This window comes from Solanum pennellii, chromosome 2 (assembly GCF_001406875.1).
Source record: "Solanum pennellii chromosome 2, SPENNV200".
Classification (NCBI taxonomy): domain Eukaryota; kingdom Viridiplantae; phylum Streptophyta; class Magnoliopsida; order Solanales; family Solanaceae; genus Solanum; species Solanum pennellii.
The window spans coordinates 56,493,972-56,517,798 of record NC_028638.1 but is presented as its reverse complement, the minus strand read 5'-3'; the positions used below and the strand labels follow the sequence as shown (position 1 = coordinate 56,517,798).

Genomic DNA, 23,827 nt, shown 5'->3' with positions numbered 1-23,827 from the left:
TATATTTTATCATAATTCTTTTATAATATATATTTTAAATATTTTTAATTATCATAATCTTTTAATCTAATTAAATTATAAAATATGTATCATATAAATTAAAATTAAATATAAAAAGTTTAAAACAAAATACTTATTTAGCTATCTAGAGATGTTTATCATTCGAACAATTTGGTCGGAAATATGTAACTCCGTAATCCCAAGGCGGGGGTGAGAAAAAGGTAGTGAGAAAGCAGAAAGCCGGAAAAAGAGAAAGAAGGTGTAAAAAGATAAAAGGAATCTAGCAACAGAGAGAGAAAATAGTCGTCATGGGTTGAAAAAAGAGTCTGACTGGAATATGCAACTTTAATTTAAAGACACATTTCTTTTCATGTCCAAAAAATGTTTCCATGGCTAGTGAAAAATTGGTCCACTATTTTCTAAGTTTTCATCTTTCTAAAAGCGTAATCAGGTCTTCCAACACACACACACACATTTTCATCTACTTTTTTTCATTTTAATACACCTAACTATAAGGTCAAAACAATAAACTATTGATGCAAAATCTAATTTAAAATGTGAAGTTATATTTATCCTTAAAAATGAGACACATGAAATGTGGCAGAATAGTGCACGTACGGGTCGGGTCGGGTCGGGATATTATAAAGAAATGGGTCACCTGTATAATAATTAGCTCAAGTGGAAGTGGAACCATCAATCTGACACATGCTTTCTTAACCTGCGCACCCCTCAACTTAATACATCCCATGAAGGACCACTTCTTCTTTTTTTTTTCCATCTTCCTAAGTTATTTTATGCGATAGTAATTTTGTCTAATGAGTATGTTATATTTATTGAGATCATATATTATTTATCATAGTCTTGCGATGAATGATTAGCAAATAGGAGTATTAGTGAAGTAGAAACCAAGTGATTTTTTCTTTTTAAAAGGTGTTTTGGGATTAATAAGTTTTCTGGTCTTCGCTCAAACGGGTAAGTAGTAATTAAGTTACTAAATGGACTTTCAAAATTTGCTTAAAACTTTCAAATTCATATTAATTGTAGGAGTAAAATGAAAAAATAAATAAAAATTATCCTAGTTTAGTAAGTAATCAAGTAATATGGGATAAATACTTTTAGTAAGATACTCATCTAATATGGGACAGAGATAGTAGTTTAACTAGTAAACTACATACTTATTATATTTTTTGATTTCTTAATGAATGCAATTTACTAAAATGAAACGAAGAAAGTATACATTTTTTTTTAATGAGAAGTATCAAGTCAATACTGACAAATTAAGTAGAATGAAACTAAGGAAGTATCTTCATCGTTTTCTTTTCCTATATATATATATATATATATGCTATTTGGCCTTGACTTAAGCTCCTCTAAATTTGGAAAAAATTCAAGTACAAGCAACATGTTGAAGAATGCAGGTTGAATTGAAGTTAGAATTTAAGAATATTTGAGCTGGTCCAATTTCATGACCAAACTAATCGGTGTTGGAACTTAGTAATGCCATGACAAATCATATGAAAGTAGTCCATTACATGTATATATATTATATTATACATATAATAAAAGCAACAAAAAGTGGTCGCACTTATGGAGTAATTAATTTCATCACTTCACTTATTATCAAGAAAATGACCTCAACCAGATGAGTATTGCATTTTGGAATATGGTCCATGTAACTTGTAAGGACCTCCTTACCTTCCTCATCAGGACATAAAGATAGGGTCTCAACAAATTTATCCTAATCTCTTTCCACACAAAAAATTACTCTTTTATATACTCCATGTACGTAGATATAGTGCCTTTTTATTTCCTTTTTTTCCTCATGTCCTCTATTATGCATGATATTAACAATACTAGTCTTGAAACACGTCACATCCATTATACTATGGTTAGAAAAACTATATAATTATACAAACATTTCTATAGCGCATATTTACTGATTCTCCCTATAATTTGAAATTATTATATATAGTCTCACTGATTTATAATTTTTGAAAAGATTTTAAGTTAAATACACATATATTCATACATTTTGCTATCAAATACAATTTGAAATATAAAAATAAAAATTAAAATGAATAAAGACGAGCAAGAGAGTATGTATATTGTAAACATGTGAATCACACTAGATATATGCATCTGGGATATTAGATGCGTTCGAAAAATACATATACGAGAGGTGAGGGGAGAGGGGCAAGCGAGAGAGGTTCTGTATGACAGATAAATGTGATGACACTTGGATAGTGAGTGATACAATGTATCGTGAAAAAAATACACCTAATTTTGACCTATGTAACCGATATAAATGTGTCTAGGGACCAAAAACTGATGCAAATAACTGTTTTAAAACGCATGAAAAAACACGATAATTAAATTCTAAACTAATGAGATTCGTGTTGTTTGCCGTGAATTTTCATTTTGCTGTACCTACAAGCTTGGGCCGGCATGGTAGAATAGTCACGGGCAGAAGCGAAATTTTTCGGGCCTTTTGCTTTCCTAAGTAAGCCCCATATCAAGTTTTTGGGCTGGTCCACTGATATTGCAAAGAGGCCCGGAAGTTTTCAGATGAAACCCTAACAGAATATTGAAATATTATTTTCTTTCTAGAGCTTGTAAATACTGACAAGAATATCACTATTATATAAATTTACATAAATCACATAAATGCTAAGAGCTAATTACATTATTTTCTAATATTTTTCAAATTACAAGAATCCTTTAAAATTTATGAATTTCGAATACATCAGCAAACATCTGGATACATAGGGGGAGGGACGTATCAAATAGAGAGAGATGTATTAGAGAGCGGATAAAACATGTTGATACATAAGATATACGTAGGGGGAGGGACGTATCAGATAGAGAGAGATGTATTAGAGAGCGGATAACACATCTGGATACATAAGGGAAGGATATATTATAGAAAGAGGGATGTATCTGAGAGTGGAGAAGGGATGCATCCGAAAGGGATAAGACATATGGATACATAGGGAAATGGCTATATCCTATAGGGAGATATAAATGTATTAGCAAGAGTGGAATGATGTATTCGACAGAGAATTTTTTAATATTTTTAAATAGTAGGAAATTTTAGAAATATGATAAAATAAGATATGCATTTAGATAATCTTTTCCTTATATTTATGTATACTTGTATCATTTGTTTATAACAATGACTTCACTTTTAGTTTAAGAAAACTTATCTAAATTTATCTTTTGGCCGTTTAATTTATCAACGTGATTTAAGTATACACTGTATATATATTTTGTATAATATATCATATTTAATATGAAATGTACATTTTTTCATATAATATGTATATACATTTTGTAAATTAATATCGCAAAGACACTGCACTGTAATTTTCCCTTTTTTATTTAGTAGATTTTTAAATTTTCTTGTTTTGTGCTTGATCCATTTTAATTTGAATTAATAACTCTTACCATTTAAAAATAATCCGATCCTCCCAAACACAAAATTCAAATAAAATTTGAATCGTTTTCTATAAAAGCAGCGTTCTTATTTCCTTTGTATACAAATGGTAAATGCAATATAACATATAGTCTTAATCCTGATTCAATGTAGAAAATAACACTCTTGTTTTAATCATATAGCTTGATTTATATTAGTGTTGGATGTGAGTTTAAAATAACTACTAATAACACAAGTACCATCTATTACAATTTTTAGAATGACAATGTAGTGGGACAGGGTGGATTCAAAATTACGTGGGGTGATTTTTTTTTAAATTAACATGGCGTGGATTGCGGGTAAATGTAATTTTAGATGAATTTAAATTTAATTATAATTTTTTATATAAGAACGATAAAAACATTACTTATGAAGATGATTTCTTAAATCTTCTAAAATATTCAATATTGTAAGTGAAAATAGCTCAATAAAAAATAATGTAATTTTTTACATGTTCCTCAATTGACCTCTAAAAAATAAATTTCAAGTCATTATATATTAAATTAACACAACTTAATGAAAAATTGAATTTATTTTTAGTATCAAACTTAACTAGAAAAACAATGAAAAAAATTATGCAAATCGAGTCTATGCGGGATGGATTAGGACGGATTGAAAATGAAAAAAATTGATATACAAAACGGAGCGAATTAAAAATTTAGCGGGTTAAGCCCAGTCCCATCCCAATACAACTCGTTATATTGCAATTAATTACAAATATCTATCCATGGAAAATTTATTAATAACAACGATATTAACTAGTTAGTATTTTTAAAATATATTTTTTTTTCAAGACCAATTTATTTTTATAAAGATAAATGTTTTACTATAATTTGAGAGTTATAGATTTTTTGCGAAATTTTGCGGAAAAAAAGTATAAATTTGTGCGATATATATGGCTCTACGGTGAAAGGGTGTGTTATTGGAGAAGGTGATAAGAGAAGAGAATGGTGGGCTTCGTCTCTACCTTTCTTGGCGATTGCCGCTTCATTAACCATCCTCACTCACTTCGTCGACTCTTCCATTACAAACCAGGTTCTTCATTACTTACTGTCTGATTCTTGAATCTTGATGCCCTCTTTTCTTGTTTTACTGTTTTTGATTTCCCCTTTTTTCTACTTTTACTGCTTCAAGATTTTGAATTTACTCATAATTTGTGCTTTCTTGTCTCAAGATTGTATGACGGTAGTCATAATAGTGCTCAGGAGGACATAGTTGAATCTTTTATGTAACTGTAGTATCAAAGGAAGATGTTTTAAACAAAATTGAATATTCAATGTAACTAGTAAAGCCAAATGTTACCAACTCTTCTGTTGCAACCCGGGTTCTTGATTACTTTATTTGTGATTCTTGATGATATATACTGCAACCCAGGTTCTTGATTACTTTCTATGTGATTCTTGATGATATATGTTGCAACCCAGCTTCTTGATTACTTTCTTTGTGATTTGTGATGATATATATATATTCTCATCTACTACTTTGGGACAAAAAAAAATGCCCCCTTCTTTTCTTTGAGTTCTTGGATTTCCCCCCTTTTTCTTTACTTCTTCAAGATTTCAAATTTACCATGATTGTGCTTTCTTGTCTCAAGGTTTTATGATGGTATTCATAATAGTGCTCAGGAGGACATAGTTGGATCTTTTATGTAACTGTAGTATCAAAGGAAAATGTTTCATAGGAAATTGGATCTTTTATGTAACTAGTAAAGGAAAATATTTCATCAACTGTAAGTACCCATTTTGATGATTACTGTTTATGCTTGCTCAGGAAATAAACATGTATCGATGCAATGCTCAAGAACATTTTCTGGGTTAACGGATTTGTTATTCAATAGAAGGTATGTTATTTGATCTTTAAGTTTTTTAGCTTTCAGCATGCTGATTACCATGCTATTTTCCTTCTTTTAGTCCTAAAACATACGATGTTTCGACTGTCAATACCATGGTTGCATGTTCAATTCCTTACTGTTTTGTTTATGCTGCCATTTTCTGTTCCTGGTTCTTGGTAGTATTAAGATAGGGGAGTCCTCACATTGATAAAGTCATATTTGGTTTGAGAATGAGGGATTAGTATACATCATTAGTGGATCTTGGCTAAATGAAGTTTGTTATGCCTCTGATCTTAACGTTTAGGTTTTGGTTAAATCAGTCCCATTAGAGTCCATCTCTTCAAATTTAATTGTAGAATTCGGAAGATAAGCATAGTCAGCCTTTGATCCTAGCTCCATTTGTGACCAAATCTGAAAGCATTCCAAGGGCATAGCTGAAAGCAGTTTGAAACTTGTATGGATCAACATTGATAAAAAAAGGGAAAGTAGCAAATTAGCTTTTCCACGTTACCTGCACCCGATAGCCTCTGTATGCCTTATACCTCACATAAGTCACTTTTTTGCCCAACAATTAGACTTTTGACCCTTGGCATTATTGGCTTCAACCTGTTTCTCCTGCCCGTCGTTTTAGCCTCTTTTCCCTTTTGGACCGTTACCTTGAACTGGACAACAAATTCCCGTATACGTGTTTGTTCTTTGCTCCATTAGTGTTACCTGTGTCCCACTTATTCTTTTGGAGTGTGAAACTGAACAAGTCGTTAAATGTTTTCTTTAAGAATTTCTTTTAAAAAGTGGAAACATGAAATGTGCCCCAAATGTATCTGAGGATGGTGTATTGGAATTTGGAATTGTCTGTAGTAGGAGAGTGACAGACCGACTGTTGCAAGATGCAGACATGGTGGGTGCAAGCAAATATCAGCACAAAAGGCCTTGGGTAACTCTTGGTCATAGTTGAGTAACTTAATAACTTTTGGCATTGCCGTGGTGCAAATGAAAGACATCTCTTTTTGTTTATCAGAAAGAAAGTTTTGTAAGCTCTTAATTTGCTATGGTTTCTAAAACCTTTTAGACAGTCTTAATAGGTTCTTAAAACCTGTGTTACATGAATACTGCATTTATCGTAGGTTCGTTTTGTCTGTACCGATATGGGAGGATTCTGGTACTGGGAATCGTGTTGTCCATATCTGAGTGAGGTCACGAGAAGGTTCCCTCAGACCAACCTACAAGGGACTTGCGTATGTTTTGTTTCTTGTTTTTCTTCCTATACAAAATTTGATATTACAGATAGATTAATGGCTGATGAAATATGAAAAGTTACTATGGACTATTTGAATTTGAACTTTTTTCATGTGAGAACAAGGTTCAGCAAATAGAAAATTTCCTTTATTTTACTATGTTTCTGCTTCTGCCTGTTTGCTGTATGCCTTGGATGTTAATTTAAAACTAAACTTGGCAGAAATGTAGATGAACTTCCAAACACCAATCGCAAACGTTTAAGACCAGGCCAAATTTCTCCTCCTCGACCAGTTCCAGAACAAATACAACGGCCTCCATATGTGAAGTCTAGGAAGCCACCTGGTATTGGTAGTGGCTCCGAAGTGCATGACAAAAAGGGAATAGAAAAGATGAGAGCTTCAGGAAGGCTTGCTGCACAGGTTCTTCAGTATGCTGGGACATTAGTCAAGGTGATTTATGGAGTACCTTCTACTCAAGTATCTATGTGGCATTCCTTGCACACACAAGCTTCATTTAGGTTAATAAATCAAGATTTGTGTTTGCCCCAGTTAAGGCGTTCAGTAACTGACTTCGAATAGCTACAGTCTGTATTTCCTGTCTTTACTATGATCATCTTCTTGCTTTGAATTTTTGATATTAACTTTATTAAATTAGACATCTACTGTGTGTTTTAGCTCCTTTTAGGTTCTTCTTTGCAGACAAGTTACAACCAAGGTGTAGCTAGTAAGAGGGTAGGGGTTTAATTGAATCCCCTTTGCTGAAAAATTACACTGTACAAGTAGGGTAGAATTTTTTTTTTTTTTTTGATAAATTGTTGAACCCCCTTGATATAAGAGAAAATTCTAGTGTAGTGGTAAGGGTGTTCAAAAGTTGTTTTTGGTCAAAATTTCAAATATCACCTATGACATTCTAGTATTCTTCTGAATGCCCCTTGTGTAAATTCCTGGTTTGGCCACTGGTTACAGTCTGCTTTTACAAGTCCTTTCGTTCCAATTTGTAGGACAACTTTCTATTTTTGCATGTTTCGAAATGTTTAATATTGTTTCATTTTTATATGACTTATTGCAAATTTATGGAATTGTTTCACGTTTTCCTTGTTGACTAACTTATCAGCCATAACTTTAATTTTTTTTTCAACTTCCACTGATATTAGATGTACATCAAATTATCTTATTAAACTCCATGCACATAATTACCATTATAAAATGGAATATGGGGGAGTAAATGCTCCTCTTTTTTCTTTCTTTTTGTAAATGAATAAAAATGTAAAGAACGTGTTGTGTCAGATAACTCCAAGTTATTCAATATTGGAATGTAACAGGTATAAATGGTGCAAATGGATAGATGAGGATTTATGTAGCCAACTTCACGTAGCTTGGGTTTGAGGCGTAGTTGTTATAGTAGTTGCCATTGCTTCAGACTGAGATTGTCTTTAAATGGGTGTAAAAAGATCAACAATTAAAGTAGTTTCTTAGGTTGTCTGAAGCGTGCTTCATTTTAAATCTACATTGCTATTCCTTCTGGCAGCCAGGCATCATGACAGATGAAATTGACCAAGCCGTTCACCAAATGATCATTGACAATGGAGCATATCCATCACCTCTTGGTTATGGTGGATTTCCAAAGAGTGTATGCACATCAATAAACGAGTGCATTTGCCACGGAATCCCCGATTCACGTCCACTTGAGGTTTGGTAACAATTGTTTTCCTTTATAACCAAGAATTCAATGTTGCAACAGGCTAACATTCTTATGCTCTGTGATGATTCAGGATGGGGATATTATCAATATTGATGTCACCGTTTATCTTAATGTAAGTTGTTTGTTGCGATTAATTAGTACCATTACTTGTCTCTTCATTGCTTCAACTTTTCTGGTTAAACCAATATTTGTTATGGATCAATAGAGAGGAACTGTTGTGAGATGTCTTCTTGAAGCTATGAATATGATGATGTAAGATTTTGGTTCTTCAACATGTCATTATCTTTATTCTTAAGAACCAGGGCCTTATGCGTCACTAATGCCATCGTTGATATAATCTTCTAGTATTGGTTTTCCTGTCTGCTGATTGGGATTTATATCACTAGGTTTATAACTATTGGTACTTGTAATCTTTTGAAGTTAATTTGTGTTATCTTTGTTTTTTGCTCCCTCAGTCCCTCTTATGCTATTACACCAAAGTGATTGCATTTACTCCATGAGTCTATATCATAGATAATACTTTTTCTAACCCCCCTATAATTCAGATCCCTATTGCCACCTTCAGAACATCTTCTTTACCGTCTCCAGTGCCCTTACTCCTCTTCACTACTATCTCCTACTTGAGTCTCCAAACACAACTGTTCCCACCGTTCCTACGTGGGTAGAAGGGGTTCTTGTGGTCATGGTGGTGGACGTTTAATCATTATATTGTAGGGGGAGGAGCGAGGATTGCTGATCATTTTCTCATTGTAGGTCACCAAAGGTGAGAATAGTCAGTAGATGGGGCATTGATGAAATGTGGTCAGTTGGGATTTTGGTGGTGGGTAGTTAGTACAAGATGTATGTATGTACATAGGCATTTATGGATGGTGTAAGGTAATCACTTGGTAAGTAGAGAATATAGGGAAGCCTTTTCTTCAGTTTACGTAGTTGTAATTTTCTTATGAAACGATATGGAGAGTAAATGTCAGTTGGACATTGATGACGTGTCAATGTATGGAGGATGAGCTTTTCTTGATGCACTATTTTCTAGGTCTTTCCTTCCTCTTCTGTGTCTCACCTGAAATTTAATTAGTCGAACACTGTTTGATAAATGCAGTCTATGACTCATGAAACTCAATTTTCTCTCTGTTTCTCTGCTTGGCTTGATTGATTATGCAGGGTTACCATGGTGACACATCAGCAATGTTCTTTGCAGGAACTGTTGATGAGGAAGCCAAAAACTTGGTGCAAGTATGACTTCTTGATGGTGTTAGTGCCATTTTTATTTTGAATTCCTACCTTTTGTGCAACCAAGTGTTCTGTATGCTTTAACTTTTCAACCAAAAAAAGAAACTCTCTTTTGTGCTTTAGAGGGAGACACCTTATTTTGTTGTATAGTTGCATTTGATATTCTGCCTATTGATCTTTATTTGATGCCTCAGGTGACTAAAGAGTGCTTGGACAAGGCAATATCAATATGTGCACCAGGAGTGGAATTCAATAAAATTGGCAAGACGATACAGTAAGACATCTACCTAAATCTTCTCTTTTTTTTGTTCTTGTGCATCTCAGTCTGCTAAGTGCTTGAAGGATTTGTCTCGGGATGGAGGTGAATTTGTCATGAAAAATCAATTTTGCAGCTGGCATAGTTTGGCAAATTGATTTGAGGAATATGACACATACAAGTCTGATATTTTTTGTAAATTATTAATATGCGGTTATGACCTATTTATATGTACATCAATATATTGCTTGTTTAGCATAGCATGCTTTGATTGACGTTAACATTCTATTTGTAGTGATCTTGCAGATAAACATCGCTATGGGGTTGTGCAACAATTCGTTGGCCATGGAGTGGGACGTGCTTTCCACAGTGATCCAGTCATTCTGCATTACAGTAACTTCCTTATTTTTAATATCTAACTTCCTTACTGCTCTTTGTGTAGAAATATGAGCAATAGTGAGACTATATGGTTCAACTTGTTTGCAGCTTAATTTTTACTGTTTGCGTGGGAAAAACATTATCTTCTTGTTCAGCTTTCTACTTGTGCCATCCAATGTCGATGGACTGGATATCCAGCTTGCTAAAATGTTGCAACAACACTTCAAACTAATATTTGCATGAGATGTAAGAATAAACTGCTATTGTATCAGGGGTTAAAAAGTAGAGCCCACTTCAAAATTTATTTGTATTGCACCCAAATACATTTAGCTGTGTCTAACATTTATATTGAATCTCTGTTGAGTGAGTGTTGACAACTAGTTCGAATTACAGTCAGTTATCTGAGTTGATGAAAATAAGTTACTTCACACTGTTGGTTTGATCTAATATCAATTTACAAAATGTTTCATTCATCTGCAAACCTCCATCCTCTTGGGCAGTTTTGTAATACATAGTAATGAGAAAATTCTATTCTAAAGAAATTTTGTACAAAATGAGAATTGAGCTCATAGTTCTAAGGTGCTGTTTCTGAAAAATAATCTATTTGAATGCATAATCACATTGTTACTTGCATTTACTATTATTCTCGTCTTTTTAAACCCAGTAATTCTCTTTATATCAATTTGTATTTTGTTGTATTTGTTTTCTTTCCCAGGGAACAATGATCGCGGACGGATGATGCTCAATCAGACATTCACTATTGGTAATTTTACAATAGTTTATTAATTTCCACAATGGGAAGAGGCATACTGTGACATAGCTGCACAATATTTTCCATGTTAAATAAATGTCTGCTTGAACTCTGTTTATAGGTATTAACCAAAAGCTGGTAGCTACTGTCTTGTCTCCTTTTCCCCTGTAGTCTAATTTAGCTAAGACCTGAGGTTTTACAGTGCTTAATGTTTATAAATCACATGAGTAGTTTATGTTTTCACGTCTTGCTTTGTCATAATTTATGCATCGGTCAGTTTTTCGAGCATAAAATTACTATTACATCGCTGTGTGCACTATTTTAATGTGTTGAATGCAACTTTTTACTATGCTGTACAGAGCCTATGCTGACAATTGGCAGCATAGATGGAGTAATATGGGATGATGATTGGACAGTTGTTACAGATGATGGTAGCCTATCAGCACAGTTTGAGCACACCATTTTGATAACTGCAGATGGTGCTGAGATTCTAACACAGTGCTAGCGATGGTCCTGCAACAGCATCGACAATTCAATATTGGTAACTACAATTCTCATATCGACCTTGTTAGTTTTGGTGCTGTAATATTCTTTAAATCAGTCCCATAGAAATCTGGTTATTATTACTTTTCATTCAAATTCTTTTAAACCTTTTCAGAAAATGGGACAAGAGAAGAAAAGAAGACTTGTACAAGCATTTTTAAACTTGAAACCCCTACTTATGTAGACAATGGCACACGAGACTTGGGGGTGTTGAATAGTTACAGACTTGCAGGTAAATGATTTGCGTGGGACTGGGTAATCATGAAACCTTGGCCGATGTAATATAATTTATGAATTCAGTTATCACAGGGAGCACACGTTGCATATCTATGAAAAAAGATTTTATGCTTGTTTCTTTTTCTTGTTTGAGACAAGTCGTGAATCTAGAATATTGTGGGAACAGCCAGAAGAAGATAGAAAGACCGGTTACTGGTTCAGATGGATTATACGAGGTTGCTACTCTCCTTCCCGACTGCCATTTCCTTTTTAAAGTCGCTCATTCTTCAGCTCCATGTTGTGATGGACATGTTCTATTTTAACTTTAGTTACTCAAAAACCTAAATGATGGATGTTTTTCCTGTATTCTCAAACCAATATACCTATTTGAGATGTCTCCATGTGTTGGCGTGATTTGGCCAAATTCTGAACTTAAAATAGTTATCTTTTCGAAGTTTGTCTTATTTACCCCTCCCCTGAATTAGGCAATGAAACTTATAATATATAGCGTGGAATGCCAGAGTTTATATCTACCACAAAATTCACAATTAATAGCTGTTCCATTCCCAAGTTTTTCTTGCACACCTCTGCAATTTTGGCAAATTTTACTGTTAAAACCTGAAATACTTCGTACACAGCTTCTAATTTACTTGATTAAAATTGGAAATCATTTAACGTAATGGGAAGTATTTTCTTCTCATTGACATGCATTTGGTCCTAACAATAATTAAATTACTTGTACTATACGTTATTTGGTGCCATCTATATATATATACACAGTATGCAGAGACAATAAATTTAAATCGAGCATTACGAATAGTGGAATTTAATTGCAAGAGCAATGGAGCGTTATGGAGAAAGAATTACAGTTTTGAGCATTGATGGAGGAGGAGTTAGGGGAATCATTCCAGGAACTATATTGAGTTTTCTTGAATCAAAGTTACAAGTATGACCAATTCATATTTTAGGCATTGAGCATTTGCACAAATCATGTACAATATTACACTTTCTTGCAGGAGTTGGATGGACAAGAAGCTCGACTTGCAGATTGTTAGGAATAAATCCGTAACAGAAATAATATTTGCGGTAATTAAGGCAATAAATGCGGAACACAACAATACGGTTAATCAACGAGAATAAAAGAAAAATAATGACACCAAGATTTTACGTGAAACCCTTCTAAATAAGGGAAAAATCGCGACCCGAGAGGAGCAACGAATATCACTATAGTAAGGATTTTACACTTGTATGTTTGAGTAAAACTCCAAAGATCACTACACATTCAAAAGAAATAACACTCTTTTGATTTTTTCACCTCACTACAATATCGCTCAACTCTCTATTTTTCCTCACAGATTATTTTCGTCTGTGATGCCTCACTCTTCTTTCTCTCCTTTGTAATTCTTTTTGGTGTATTTAGAATGAAGAATTGTCCTCTCTTTTATAGAGAACAAATACACTATCCTCCAAATGAAAAAAATAATTTTTTCTTCTTCCTAGCTTACCTACTCTGCCAAACTTTGAAACTGACAGAAAACAATTTTTTCTTCTTCATAGCTTATCAACTCTATCAAACTTTGAAATTGACACAAAATTATTCAAAGTTTGGTACATGGAGATGGAAGCCCACAATTACGTTGATATAATAATAGCAGGGAGTAGTACCGGAGGCCTAATCGCCACTATGTTAACAGCACCAAACCAACAAGGCCGTCCTCTTTATGCTGCTAAGGATATTGTTCCATTTTATCAGAAGCAATGTCCCAATATTTTTCCACAGCACAAGTAAAGTTATGGAGTATTATTTTCTTATGTTGTTATTAACTGTTCCATCTCCTCCCTACTTTTAATTTAACATCATAACGCAATCTGACAAATTTGCAGTAAAATGGTAGCGCTAATAAGATTGTTGTGGGGTCCAAAATATGACGGCAAGCATCCAAGGAATTTAATCCGTGGAATTTTGGGGAACCGAAGATTGCACGAAACTATAACTCATTTGCTTATTCCCACTTATGATATCAAAACACTTGAGCCCCAAATTTTCTATTCATATGAGGTTTTAAAGTTTACCTCACTACATGTTTTTCTAAAAAAAGAAAAATCGTTTTCCTCCATTTTAACTAATGCAGGCCAAGATGGATCTTGGTTTTGATGCTTTACTATCAGATATCTGTATTGGTACTTCGTCAGCTCCAGTTTATTTACCTGCTCACTTGTTCAAGACAAAAGATTGTCATGGAAATGATAGAGACCAACTGGAGCCAAAGCAAATTTATTGCCGGAAAATGTTCTAGATTATGGCAAGTATCTAGTTCTATCTGTCCCAGTTGCTGAGTTGGTAGGCTAACTATAGTAATCCCCTGTTCCCTTTCCACATCCCCAATTTGTAATATTATATATAAATTTATGTCGTGCATCAAAAGTATTGAGTTCAGGTGAATCTGACACTAAAAGTGTGAATTAAAGTAGAACTCTTTTAATTTTGTCAGGATGACTATTTAAGCGGAGATGTATCATCGACTGATAAAGCAACAAACAAGTGCATGGAGAATCTGGTGAAGATTGGTAATAACATCTTGCAAAAGCCTATTTCAAGGATGAATCTTGAAACCTGCATAAATGAAGCTGTTGAGAATGAAGGCACAAATGAACAAGCTCTTATCAGGTTTCTATCTAATTAATTAATTCATCTATAATCCAAATACTAATGATAATAGAAACTTTGAGTATTTGTAGATGTATGACTTTCAGAATATTTAGATAATCAATTCGATTAATAATTAACATTGTATTTTTTCATAACAGATTTACAAAGCTGCTTTCACAGGAAAAGACTTCGCACTAAAAATGGAAGAGAAAAATGCATGAACAATTGTAGAATAAGCCAAAATTTGTTATTCTAATTGATCAGTATTTAGGTGTGTCACAAAATATAAACGTATGTAATATAATTTTTTTTTAGAGACGGGGAGAAAAATGGTGTTGGGAGGGTGGAGGTGAGTAAAAATAATAAAACACAATCTAAATACTTTTGTTTTTAGGTGTTGTTTGGTATAGAGGAAATATTTTTATTTTAAGAAAATAAGTTTTCAAAAATGAAGAAATAAATATATTATCTATGAATAAAATTTTTATTATATGTGTTGTATAAATAACTATATGTATTTAAAATGCAATGCATTATAACTTATGTGTGTAGTGGAAAAAACGTGTTGCTATAAAATATGTGATAAATATTTTCAAATATATATATAGCGTATATATGTAGTTTCCATATATGTAAAGTAGCTGTTATAATTTATTGGGCTTTATCTCCGCGTTTGCTGAAAAACCAACGGGGCTTTGGTCGTTTTTTAACGTCAGGCCCAACAGCCCAAGATAAAATCGTCAAACTTATAAATTTCGTTTCCATTTAATCTTTACCACTTTTCTAGAACAACAAACTTTTCATCCATGGATTCTTTACCGGTGAATTGGGAGGCACTAGACACACTGATTATCGATTTCGTCAAATCGGAAAACCTAATCGAAGACTCAGGTTCTCCTTCAACTTCGCCATCGACGTCTCTATCGCCGTCTTCGTCAACCTCATCTTCATCTTCTTCCTCTTATCAGTCAAGATTACTTATTCGGCAGATCAGACGTTTAGTGGAGTTTGGTGACATTGATGCCGCTATCGATCTCTTGCGTGTGCATGCGCCTTTTGTTCTTGATGATCATCGTCTTCTCTTTTGCTTACAGAAGCAGGTAACTTGCTGTTTGTCTCCAGACTTAAAATCTTGGAACAACAGTGAATTCATTCTCTCTGTTTTGAACTTTCGAGTATCATAGTTTCTCTAACTCACCAATTCCATTTATTTAGCGAGGATTTAAAATTAATTGACGCAACTTCTGATGACGTTTTCGAGTTACTGGTTTCTTAAGACTTTTCTATCTGACTTGCATACGTATATAGCCACAACCTGAGTTGGGGCGCTTTGTTCTTCAACCCCCACCGGTTCGTTCTTGTAAAGGGCATAGAGATGAGATATTTTAATTGTTAAAGCAATATTATGGATGATTTTAATAGAAAATACTAGATATAAATTTTAATTTGATAAAATTAGTCATAATCTATATTAGAAAAGTTAAAGATCAAAATCGTTTTTGAACTGATTAAAATTCATTTAACTAGGGCTTCTAACTCTTGGCGATATAGTTGTTCTTTTCATTTGTTGTTACATTTTCTTGTAACAGGCAGAGACACATATTCCCTTAACCCCTATGTATTTCTTCATTGAAGTGCCCCCTTTAATTATGCTTTAAGACAAGAGTCACTTGGTGTGTTTCTCTACCATTTTGCTTTTTTTTTTCTTAACCACAACTATTGAGTTGAGTGAGAGATTGATCACTGGGTGACACATTTTGGATTTCAAAAATCTGAAGAGGCTTTGTCAAACTTTTTTGCCATGCTTCACTTAGAAAATAATTGATGATGCTTGAAACTTGTCTCCATGATTTTTATGCAGAGGTTTATTGAGCTTTTGAGGAAAGGAACAGAGGACCGAGAATCTGCCATTAATTGCCTCCGAGAGTCACTGGCACCTTGTGCGTTGGATGCATATCCAGTAGGTCCCTGCATGTTCATTTGAATTCCTTATCAACATTGACACTAGTGAATACCTCTTGGATCTGTCAACACCACAATTTTTTTAAAATTATTTTTTTGTAATCACAACTCAACTTATATATATACTTGTCGTTGTGTATGTTTCTCAACTAGATTGTAAGTTATGTTTATGCAGCACATAGATAATATTTGTTTTGACAAGATCATTCCTGGTGTTTCTTTGTGGATCAAGGATGGAATTTCTCATCTTAGGTTCTCTGTCATAAATCATGTTTCCCATACATACTGGTATGCTAGATGATAGTGACTTGCACGCTATCCTCAGGTTCTCACCACTTTGGATCCCATTACATCAATTCCATACTTTCAAAACAGTACATTTGAGTTCTCTCAATCTCATTAGTAAAAACAATTTTCTATGTGTATACTTGATCCGTATATGAAAATCATTTCGCTTTACTTGGTTCTCCTTACACTTGGGTTCTAATGAAATGTTTAAATTTTTATCTTAAGGAAGCATATGAGGAATTTAAGCATATTCTTCTTGCCTTGGTTTATGACGAAGAAGATAAGAATTCTCCAGTGGTGAGTGAGGTAAGAGGTTATTTCATTGGCCCCGAGTAAGAATTCCATAAATGTTCATCTGGCAGCAGTTAGAGGGGTTTATTGAGATTTTTTTTGGGTTAAAGAAGATACTGAATGTCTCATTTTAGTAGAAGTGACTAACGTCTTTGCACTTCACTATCCCAGTGGTCTCCAAGGAGGAGGATTGACATTGCTGGACTGCTGTCATCTGTTTTAAGGGCTCATTTATGTGCGTATGATCCTCTTTTTGCAATGTCATTGAGGTACTTGATAAGGTTGGTACAACTTCCAGATTATCCATGACAAGCTTAGATACTCATTCAAAACCCAATGAAATGGAGGCTTTTTATGATTCGTTCATCAGAGATCCAAGTCCTCTTACTGTTCTTATTTAACTTCACAATCATTTTGCAGCATACACAAATTATTTTGCTTTCGTCAGGGAGTTCCATCGCCTATATCAGATCTTACACAGAGATTACTTCTTGAGGACCGTGACCCCCCTGCAACACCACTTGAGAGTTCCTATGAAGCACCTCCATTTGATGAGGTTATAAATCTTAGCTACTCTATTACTATTCTGATGTAATTGTTTTGGTTATTAAACCTGAAGAGGAATGTGGTTTGTAAATGTGGTAATTCTCTTTGGTTGTTTTATTATATTTTTCGGAGATCTTAGAGAATGTAGAAAATCTGGTACCTAATTTGCCTTGATAGACAAAATATTGGGTCGAGTAAAATGTGTCCAATCAGAGTGGTGACTGGTTGGTATTAGAAGATTCCTATTACAGATGCCAACTAGTTTCGGTTTGAGGTGTAATTATTCCTGTATTTTTTTGATTACTTTGAAGTAAGATTTTTGGTGCTTAATATAACGTGCATTATTTGTTGAAGTTAAAACTGCTGTATCTTCTTTTTCTGGGGGACTAGGCTTTAGAAATTCTTGTAATGTTCTAGGCATTGTGTCACATCAATATTTATGAAATTAGGTGGACATACAAGCTCTTGCTCATGCGGTAGAGCTTACAAGGCAGGGGGCTATTGATAGCTTGAGATTCGCCAAGGGTGACTTATATCAAGCATTTCAGGTTAGTATGCTGAAGTATTTGCTATTTAACAGTAGCTGTTTGCTAAAATCTAAATTATCTGCAACATTACTTTAAACTGGGAGAGTTTCTCATAGATGCTTGGACATCACACTATTTCTGCCACAATTTTCTGATGATAATTTGAAATCCAGTGATGTCCTCGTCCAGCATCACCCAGCTGTTGCATTGATTTATGCAAAATGTATGTCTAGTATATACTGGTGAAGCTGGGAACATTGTTGATGGTGCTCTATATAGCCCCCTAATTTTTGGGTATTTTCTGTTTCTCGAAATGAAGCTGTTATTAAAGTTATCTGCTTTTGATGGAGTAGAGAAGGATCCTGTACTTGACAGAATAGCCTCTTACCCCTTATTTCGTTTTTATGCACCCATAATGTTTCTGTTTGTATAGAAGATAGGTCGTCATTAGTAGAAAACTTTTTGTAAGGTTTTCTATTTTTGTGGTGTACTTCGTGTAGATCATCGAGTTTTTGCCTTGGGCGGATCCATCCTATGTCTAGTGGTGTTATCCGACACTACTTCGTATATATATATATATATATATAAATCTGGAAAAAAAAATAATATTACTACAATTAATATAAATGACACTCGTTAAACTCATATGCTGCCTTGGCTTGTTGGTTTGGCCTGCGACTTGAGTGCAACGATTCTCCTCGTTGGCCGAGTTCGAGCCTCAATAAGCGCATGTTTTTGTTTGATTTTGGCTTTTCTAGTTATTTTTTTGCATGAAAATTAATATTGTTGAGATTCGAACCTCCAACCTTCAATTCCTAATTAAATTAGAATAAAAATGGAGCAATTGAACTAGAATATACTTTGTATTGTATTTTAATAATTTAATCACTTGTTCGAAACGAAACTCGACACAATAATAAGTTATTAAGATAAAACTAAGGAAGTTAATAGTACACTTCAAACAGTTTTATTAATATAATATTATTATATCAATTATTTACTTATTATATGTCGACATCGCTTATGAAAAATCCTGTTTTCCACTGGTTTTTACCCCTTTTTGAATGAATTTTATTACATTGTCAAAAAAAATTGAAGTTACCTGTTCAACAAATCAGGCTGTATGACTTTTTTTTTGCTTCAACAATAATTCATTTTCTTTTCACTAAATGGAAAATCATTCCGTAGTTCTTTACTTGTGCTACCAGTGGCTTTTCGCAGTAAAAAAATTCGAGGATGGGACTGATGATGATTTCGTCACACATTTGCATTCTTGTTGAGTTGTTTTCTGTTTCTTGTAGTATTCCAGATTTTCTTTGATTAGCTGATGAGGTAGATCTAGCTTGTTAATTGTACAGCTTTGAGGTCAAATAGTAGAAGATCACAAATACTTTTGTTGAGATTGTGCCTGTAACTTTGCTGTTGCAGAATGAGCTGTGCCGGATAAGATTGGATGACCCCATGTTTGATGAGCTTGTTCATGAGTATTGTGTCTATAGGGGTTTTGTCAACTTCAGTGTGGTTGATTCTCCTGGTAACTTTCTGAGCAGCTTTACTTTCCATTCTTACATTCTGTTTGCTAATATGTATCTCAAGGTTGGCTTTTATATTTTTTCCATTACCCAGGGATGCAACTTAGTATCAATGACGATCAATCAGAGTCTGGACAATTATCAAAGAACTGTTCCACAGAAGTTGGGGACGGTAACACTAAACTTTCTGGCAGTGACACGTCTGCTTCTCAAGTTATCATGGAGGGATCACCTGAAAGTACCAACTTGGCTAGCATTCAAAGTACTGATACTGAAGAACGTTATCCTAGTGAAACAAGTTATGGAGATTGCAGTACCAGTGGGACCCCTCAGTTTGAAAAAGTTCTGCAGAAAAATAAGTGTCTTAGAGTTGGTGAAACAAACAAGCGGAAAAGATGGAGGGGGAGACATGAAAACACAGAATTTGTGTCTGGACCTACCAGTGAAAGGAGCAGAGAAGATCTTAATGCCGACACAACAATGTTGAAAGATCAGCAGGCATGTATTTTGGTTTTTCAAAGTAGAACATATAACAAGAAAAAAAGATGCGGGAGTAGTGTTCAAAGTAATCATTGTTTCGACACCTTTAATTACAGGTTTCTCCAAAATCATGCTTCCTGAATATGATGAAGAATAGAGAGGACAAGCATGAGCTTGTGCTGGGCTTGAAGGAATTAGCTAGCAGAGGAATGACAGAGGAGGTTGTTGAGGAGATTAATGAGATGGATTCAAACTTTTTTTTGCAGAACCCTTCTCTGCTTTTTCAACTTAAGCAGGTATGGAAGTTAAAACTTCTGCTTGGGACAAAGATCAATAGAAGCATGTTTATATCATTAAGGCATTTAAAAATAATCCTCTGGGCAGGTTGAATTTTTTAAGCTGGTTGGCTCTGGGGATCATACTCAGGCACTGAGGGTAGCCTGTTCTTTTCTGGGTCCTTTGGCTTCTAGTCATCCTGATCTGTTGAAGCCATTGAAGGAGACTTTGCTAGCTTTGCTCAAACCTAATGAAGAGGCATTTAATGATCGCTTGCCCTTATGTGTTCTTGCCAATACACTCCAGGTATGACATTCTGCACTCTTTATGGTAAAAACAGGCCCCAGGTGAACTGTTGCTGGCTAATCTTTTCCCACACTTATGTCCCCTTTATCTCCTTGTCTGTGTATCTGTAGTATATAAGACTGGAGCGTTGTTTCTTGATTCCAGAATGCACCGTGCTTTAAGTACTCTTGTCCCAGGTTGGATGACATTGTTTGTCTGCTGTTAAGGCTAAGAAAAGAAGTTTAAGTAACATTTTAATGATAGAAATATAGAACGTCCTACATCAGGTGTATTAAGGTTTCTAGAGGGGGTTATAATAGTAATGGGGTACTCTACCCATTGCCTTCTGTTTCTCACTTGAATACTTATATTCTTCATATGGTATCCGAGGAAAACATTGTTAAATTCCTTTTCAGAACCATGTTCTCTCTAGTCACTGTATTCTATTGTTTTGGATTTTTTGGCTCACTCAAATAATTGAGTCACTAACTTCTACTCTGGTTACACTTCTCAGCTTATTGAGTTTATGCTTCCTGCTCTCCTATGTTAGAGCAAAGAAGGCCCACTCTTTGTCCTTACCCTCCTTAATGATCGGGTCTGCCAAGGTGTTTTGTGAACCTTGGAACCAGGTTATTTGTGTAGGAATGTGTTAGAGATATAAACGCCCATAGTGCCATTGGGGGTTTATGCTGAGCTACTCCATGCGCAACGAGCTTCAAATTGGATGCTAAATTCTCTCACCAGAGATTCCCAGAGAACGCAGAGAAGGCACTGATTGTGGAAAAAACATAAACAAGAATGATGAGATTCTCTATTTCTGAACGAGTGACGTGAAATCTTCTTTACTCACACAAAGATACTGGAATTAAATGAGTGATAGTCTGGTTTGAGCTGTTTTACTAATTTTCAATAGACAGTTTTACTGTTTTTCAGTACACAGTTTCAAAGGCTTGTTAAAGGCTTAGTGCTGCTTGGATGGTTCTACTCTATAACAAGGAAAAACAGAGAGTGAGAACTTAATGTTGGAAAAATGTATTAATCTATAGGTAATTCCAATCTTTTGCGATATTTTTGGTTTATCCTTGTTCAGTGAGAAACACACCATGAAAAGAACAGTGTACTGTTGTTTTATGAATGTCAATAGGACAAGGAAGAACTTGATTTGTTCTCGTTCCCAGCTTTTCACTTCAGTTTCCTGAGTATTGATTCTTTAGGTGGGCTTTTGCTTCAATTTAAAGAGAGTTGCCAAATTAATTTAAAAAAGTCTAAGAGGAAGGTAATGTATTATATATCAAGCTAGCTCGAAGGACATGTTGTAGTAATTACAAGTGAGCGAAAACCAAAATAAAAACCCTTTCCAATCTTACAGGGATTCTAGGAGGCTAGGTATAGATTTTGCTTCATTTATATAACCTTTTGCTGATAAGGAATGTAGATGAACCCTAGAAGCTAGCTCATGATTGGACATCTGGACTGTGGGGACTCCAACACCCCCTTGTGCGCCCAAGATTTGACTGCGGAGAATAAAATATGGGAGCCCAACGTGGGGTAAACCAAGAGTTGAGATGGACCTGACTTTGATACCATGATAAGAAGATGAACTTCGACATAACTCAACCCCAAGAGCGACATGAGAATTTCCCAAAGATCATATAAGAAACCAAACACCCCAGCTATAGCCGATGTGGGACTATGATGTTACAAAAAAAAAGTTAATTGTTTTTTAACCATATGCTGCTTTAATTGTTTGTACTCTTGATTTTCTTCATTGGTGTGGAATTGTAGTTCTTGTTCTTCATAACCAATTAATATTTGGAAAAATCAACAAAATATTGTTGTTGCTCTGAATTGTACAAGTTCTTTTCATTGTAGGAGGGGCAAGGGGTGATGAGTGTTTTGGGGGGATGAGGGGTGGGTGGGATGGGGTATTGTATAATAATGCTTTTTGATTTATCTAGTAACTTGTGGTTTAGTTACAAATTAGGAACTAGGGAGCATGTTAATGTTACTTCCATAAAAATCTGACTTACATAGTAATTAAAATAATTAATGGCAAACACTAGCATATCACTAGGATTGGCAAAATTAGCCCATAAAAGCACAACTTGTGCAACCCGCACTCAGACCATTTTGACACGCCGAATTTAGCTGATTTAAACATTGGGCTGATATATGTAAAGCCCAAATTGATCAATGAAAAATCTCGTGTTCTAGTATCTTGGCTCACCTAATTTACTGTGACAATTTTGTCCATGCAAAGGTTGCTATTGGTAGGAGGCTTGGTATTGAAGAACCCCAGCTTATGAAGATCATAAGGGCCACGCTGTATACACACAGTGAGTGGTTCAAACTTCAAATGTGTAAAGATCGATTTGAGGGGTTCTTGAGGATCGACGCCCTGAAGGAAGTTGGTGCCAAATTGATTATAGATGCTTCCAGATTGGATGTTGACATGAGCACTGATGGATCATCTCAAGTTACTGGTTCCTCAAATAATAGGAAACAGGAAGATGGAAGTCCAACCCAGTCATCGGCCAGAGATGTTGGATGTGATGAAACTGCAATACTAAAAGTTATGGTGAGTTTTTTATTCCTTTCTGGTTTTTAAGCTTGCTTCTAACTTTATCCTTGTTATTGCATCTCGATGAACCTGTTGTGAAGCCCTTCTACTTGATGCTATTCTATTGATGTGTATCTCCCCTGGTCACCGTGTGCTGCTTGTCAGCAGATTATGTTGACTTTCTAGGTGCTCTCATTATGTGCCACTTTTTCAGGTCATTTTTTAGTGCAGCAGCTACTTATTTGTGAATATGTGGTGCAGGAATTTCTGGCATTGCCCAGAGCAGATGCAATTCACCTCCTTGCACAGTACAACGGGAATGCAGAGACGGTCATTCAGCAGATATTTGCATAGCCCCTAAATTATAGCTGAAACAGTAATATTCGTTTATTTGTTACATTATTTTATTGTGCCATAAATTCTTACTTGTGAGGCTCATTATATGCTGAAAGGGGATGGAATAACTCGTAAAAGAAAACAACAAAAAATAGGTGGGAAATGTCTTAATGTATAGCCTGAAGTTTTTTGGGTGTCAAGTATAGTTGATGAGAGGGTTGATTATGTAAAGTGTTCTGTAAATACCCTTCAGTTCCTTAGCCATATTTATTTGGCGGAGCATCCAGTCGATGAAGAAGTTGAACTTCTATGCTCTTTAAGTTGCAGAGAATCTTATTGATTACTATTTACCGTGGGTTTACTGATGCAATGTTTGTTGCAGTGCGTCTACATTAGTCGACTCAAGTCTTTGAAGCTGCAAATCGAGTTGAACGTATATAGGTAATTGAATGATCAAGTAAACAAAGGACGTCACTTTAT

At 34.7% G+C, this 23,827-nt stretch overlaps 3 protein-coding genes across 5 annotated transcripts; all 3 read left to right on the top strand.

Annotated features, from left to right (window-relative positions):
• Window positions 1-4,350: 4,350 nt before the first annotated feature.
• On the top strand, window positions 4,351-12,045 carry LOC107011520 (methionine aminopeptidase 1D, chloroplastic/mitochondrial). Of its 2 annotated transcripts, XM_015211052.2 has the most exons (11): window positions 4,351-4,507; window positions 5,243-5,312; window positions 6,760-6,988; window positions 8,067-8,228; window positions 8,311-8,352; window positions 9,402-9,473; window positions 9,665-9,744; window positions 10,022-10,119; window positions 10,820-10,867; window positions 11,215-11,396; window positions 11,514-12,045. In XM_015211052.2, exons 1-10 carry the CDS (start codon window positions 4,420-4,422, stop codon window positions 11,358-11,360), a joined length of 1,035 nt encoding a protein of 344 aa, XP_015066538.1. In that variant the 5' UTR covers window positions 4,351-4,419; the 3' UTR covers window positions 11,361-11,396; window positions 11,514-12,045. The 2 variants fall into 2 exon arrangements, with proteins under 2 accessions (XP_015066538.1, XP_015066539.1); XM_015211053.2 differs by lacking the exon at window positions 9,402-9,473.
• A 1,181-nt stretch (window positions 12,046-13,226) lies between these two features.
• LOC107010194 (patatin-like protein 1) lies at window positions 13,227-14,462 on the top strand. The gene is made up of 6 exons (XM_027914229.1): window positions 13,227-13,399; window positions 13,499-13,673; window positions 13,747-13,812; window positions 13,866-13,955; window positions 14,107-14,282; window positions 14,423-14,462. Exons 1-6 carry the CDS (start codon window positions 13,227-13,229, stop codon window positions 14,460-14,462), a joined length of 720 nt encoding a protein of 239 aa, XP_027770030.1.
• Window positions 14,463-15,028: 566 nt separating this feature from the next.
• Window positions 15,029-23,673, top strand: LOC107011372. Of its 2 annotated transcripts, none has more exons than XR_003576513.1 (12): window positions 15,029-15,364; window positions 16,126-16,224; window positions 16,740-16,820; window positions 16,977-17,086; window positions 17,226-17,361; window positions 17,801-17,899; window positions 19,307-19,412; window positions 19,505-19,908; window positions 20,007-20,186; window positions 20,275-20,472; window positions 20,966-21,497; window positions 22,712-22,848. XR_003576513.1 is itself a non-coding variant. In XM_027914392.1 (12 exons), the coding sequence occupies exons 1-12, from the start codon at window positions 15,071-15,073 to the stop codon at window positions 23,363-23,365; spliced, it is 2,118 nt and encodes a 705-aa protein (XP_027770193.1). In that variant the 5' UTR covers window positions 15,030-15,070; the 3' UTR covers window positions 23,366-23,673. The 2 variants fall into 2 exon arrangements, 1 of the variants encoding a protein (XP_027770193.1); XM_027914392.1 differs by lacking the exon at window positions 20,966-21,497 and adding an exon at window positions 23,273-23,673 and having other exon boundaries at window positions 15,030-15,364; window positions 22,712-23,029.
• The last annotated feature ends 154 nt before the right edge of the window (window positions 23,674-23,827 follow it).

Excerpts from the sequence above, each read along its gene's own strand:
- LOC107011520 (XM_015211052.2), top strand. The coding sequence starts at position 4,420 with ATGGTGGGCTTCGTCTCTACCTTTCTTGGCGATTGCCGCTTCATTAAC. Across the intron at positions 6,989-8,066 it reads ATGCTGGGACATTAGTCAAG|CCAGGCATCATGACAGATGA; the intron begins GTGATTTATGGA and ends TCCTTCTGGCAG. Across the intron at positions 10,120-10,819 it reads TCCAGTCATTCTGCATTACA|GGAACAATGATCGCGGACGG; the intron begins GTAACTTCCTTA and ends TTTCTTTCCCAG.
- LOC107010194 (XM_027914229.1), top strand. The coding sequence starts at position 13,227 with ATGGAGATGGAAGCCCACAATTACGTTGATATAATAATAGCAGGGAGT. Across the intron at positions 13,674-13,746 it reads AAATTTTCTATTCATATGAG|GCCAAGATGGATCTTGGTTT; the intron begins GTTTTAAAGTTT and ends TAACTAATGCAG. Across the intron at positions 14,283-14,422 it reads AATGAACAAGCTCTTATCAG|ATTTACAAAGCTGCTTTCAC; the intron begins GTTTCTATCTAA and ends TTTTCATAACAG.
- LOC107011372 (XM_027914392.1), top strand. The coding sequence starts at position 15,071 with ATGGATTCTTTACCGGTGAATTGGGAGGCACTAGACACACTGATTATC. Across the intron at positions 17,900-19,306 it reads ACTTATATCAAGCATTTCAG|AATGAGCTGTGCCGGATAAG; the intron begins GTTAGTATGCTG and ends TTGCTGTTGCAG. Across the intron at positions 23,030-23,272 it reads CTGCAATACTAAAAGTTATG|GAATTTCTGGCATTGCCCAG; the intron begins GTGAGTTTTTTA and ends TATGTGGTGCAG.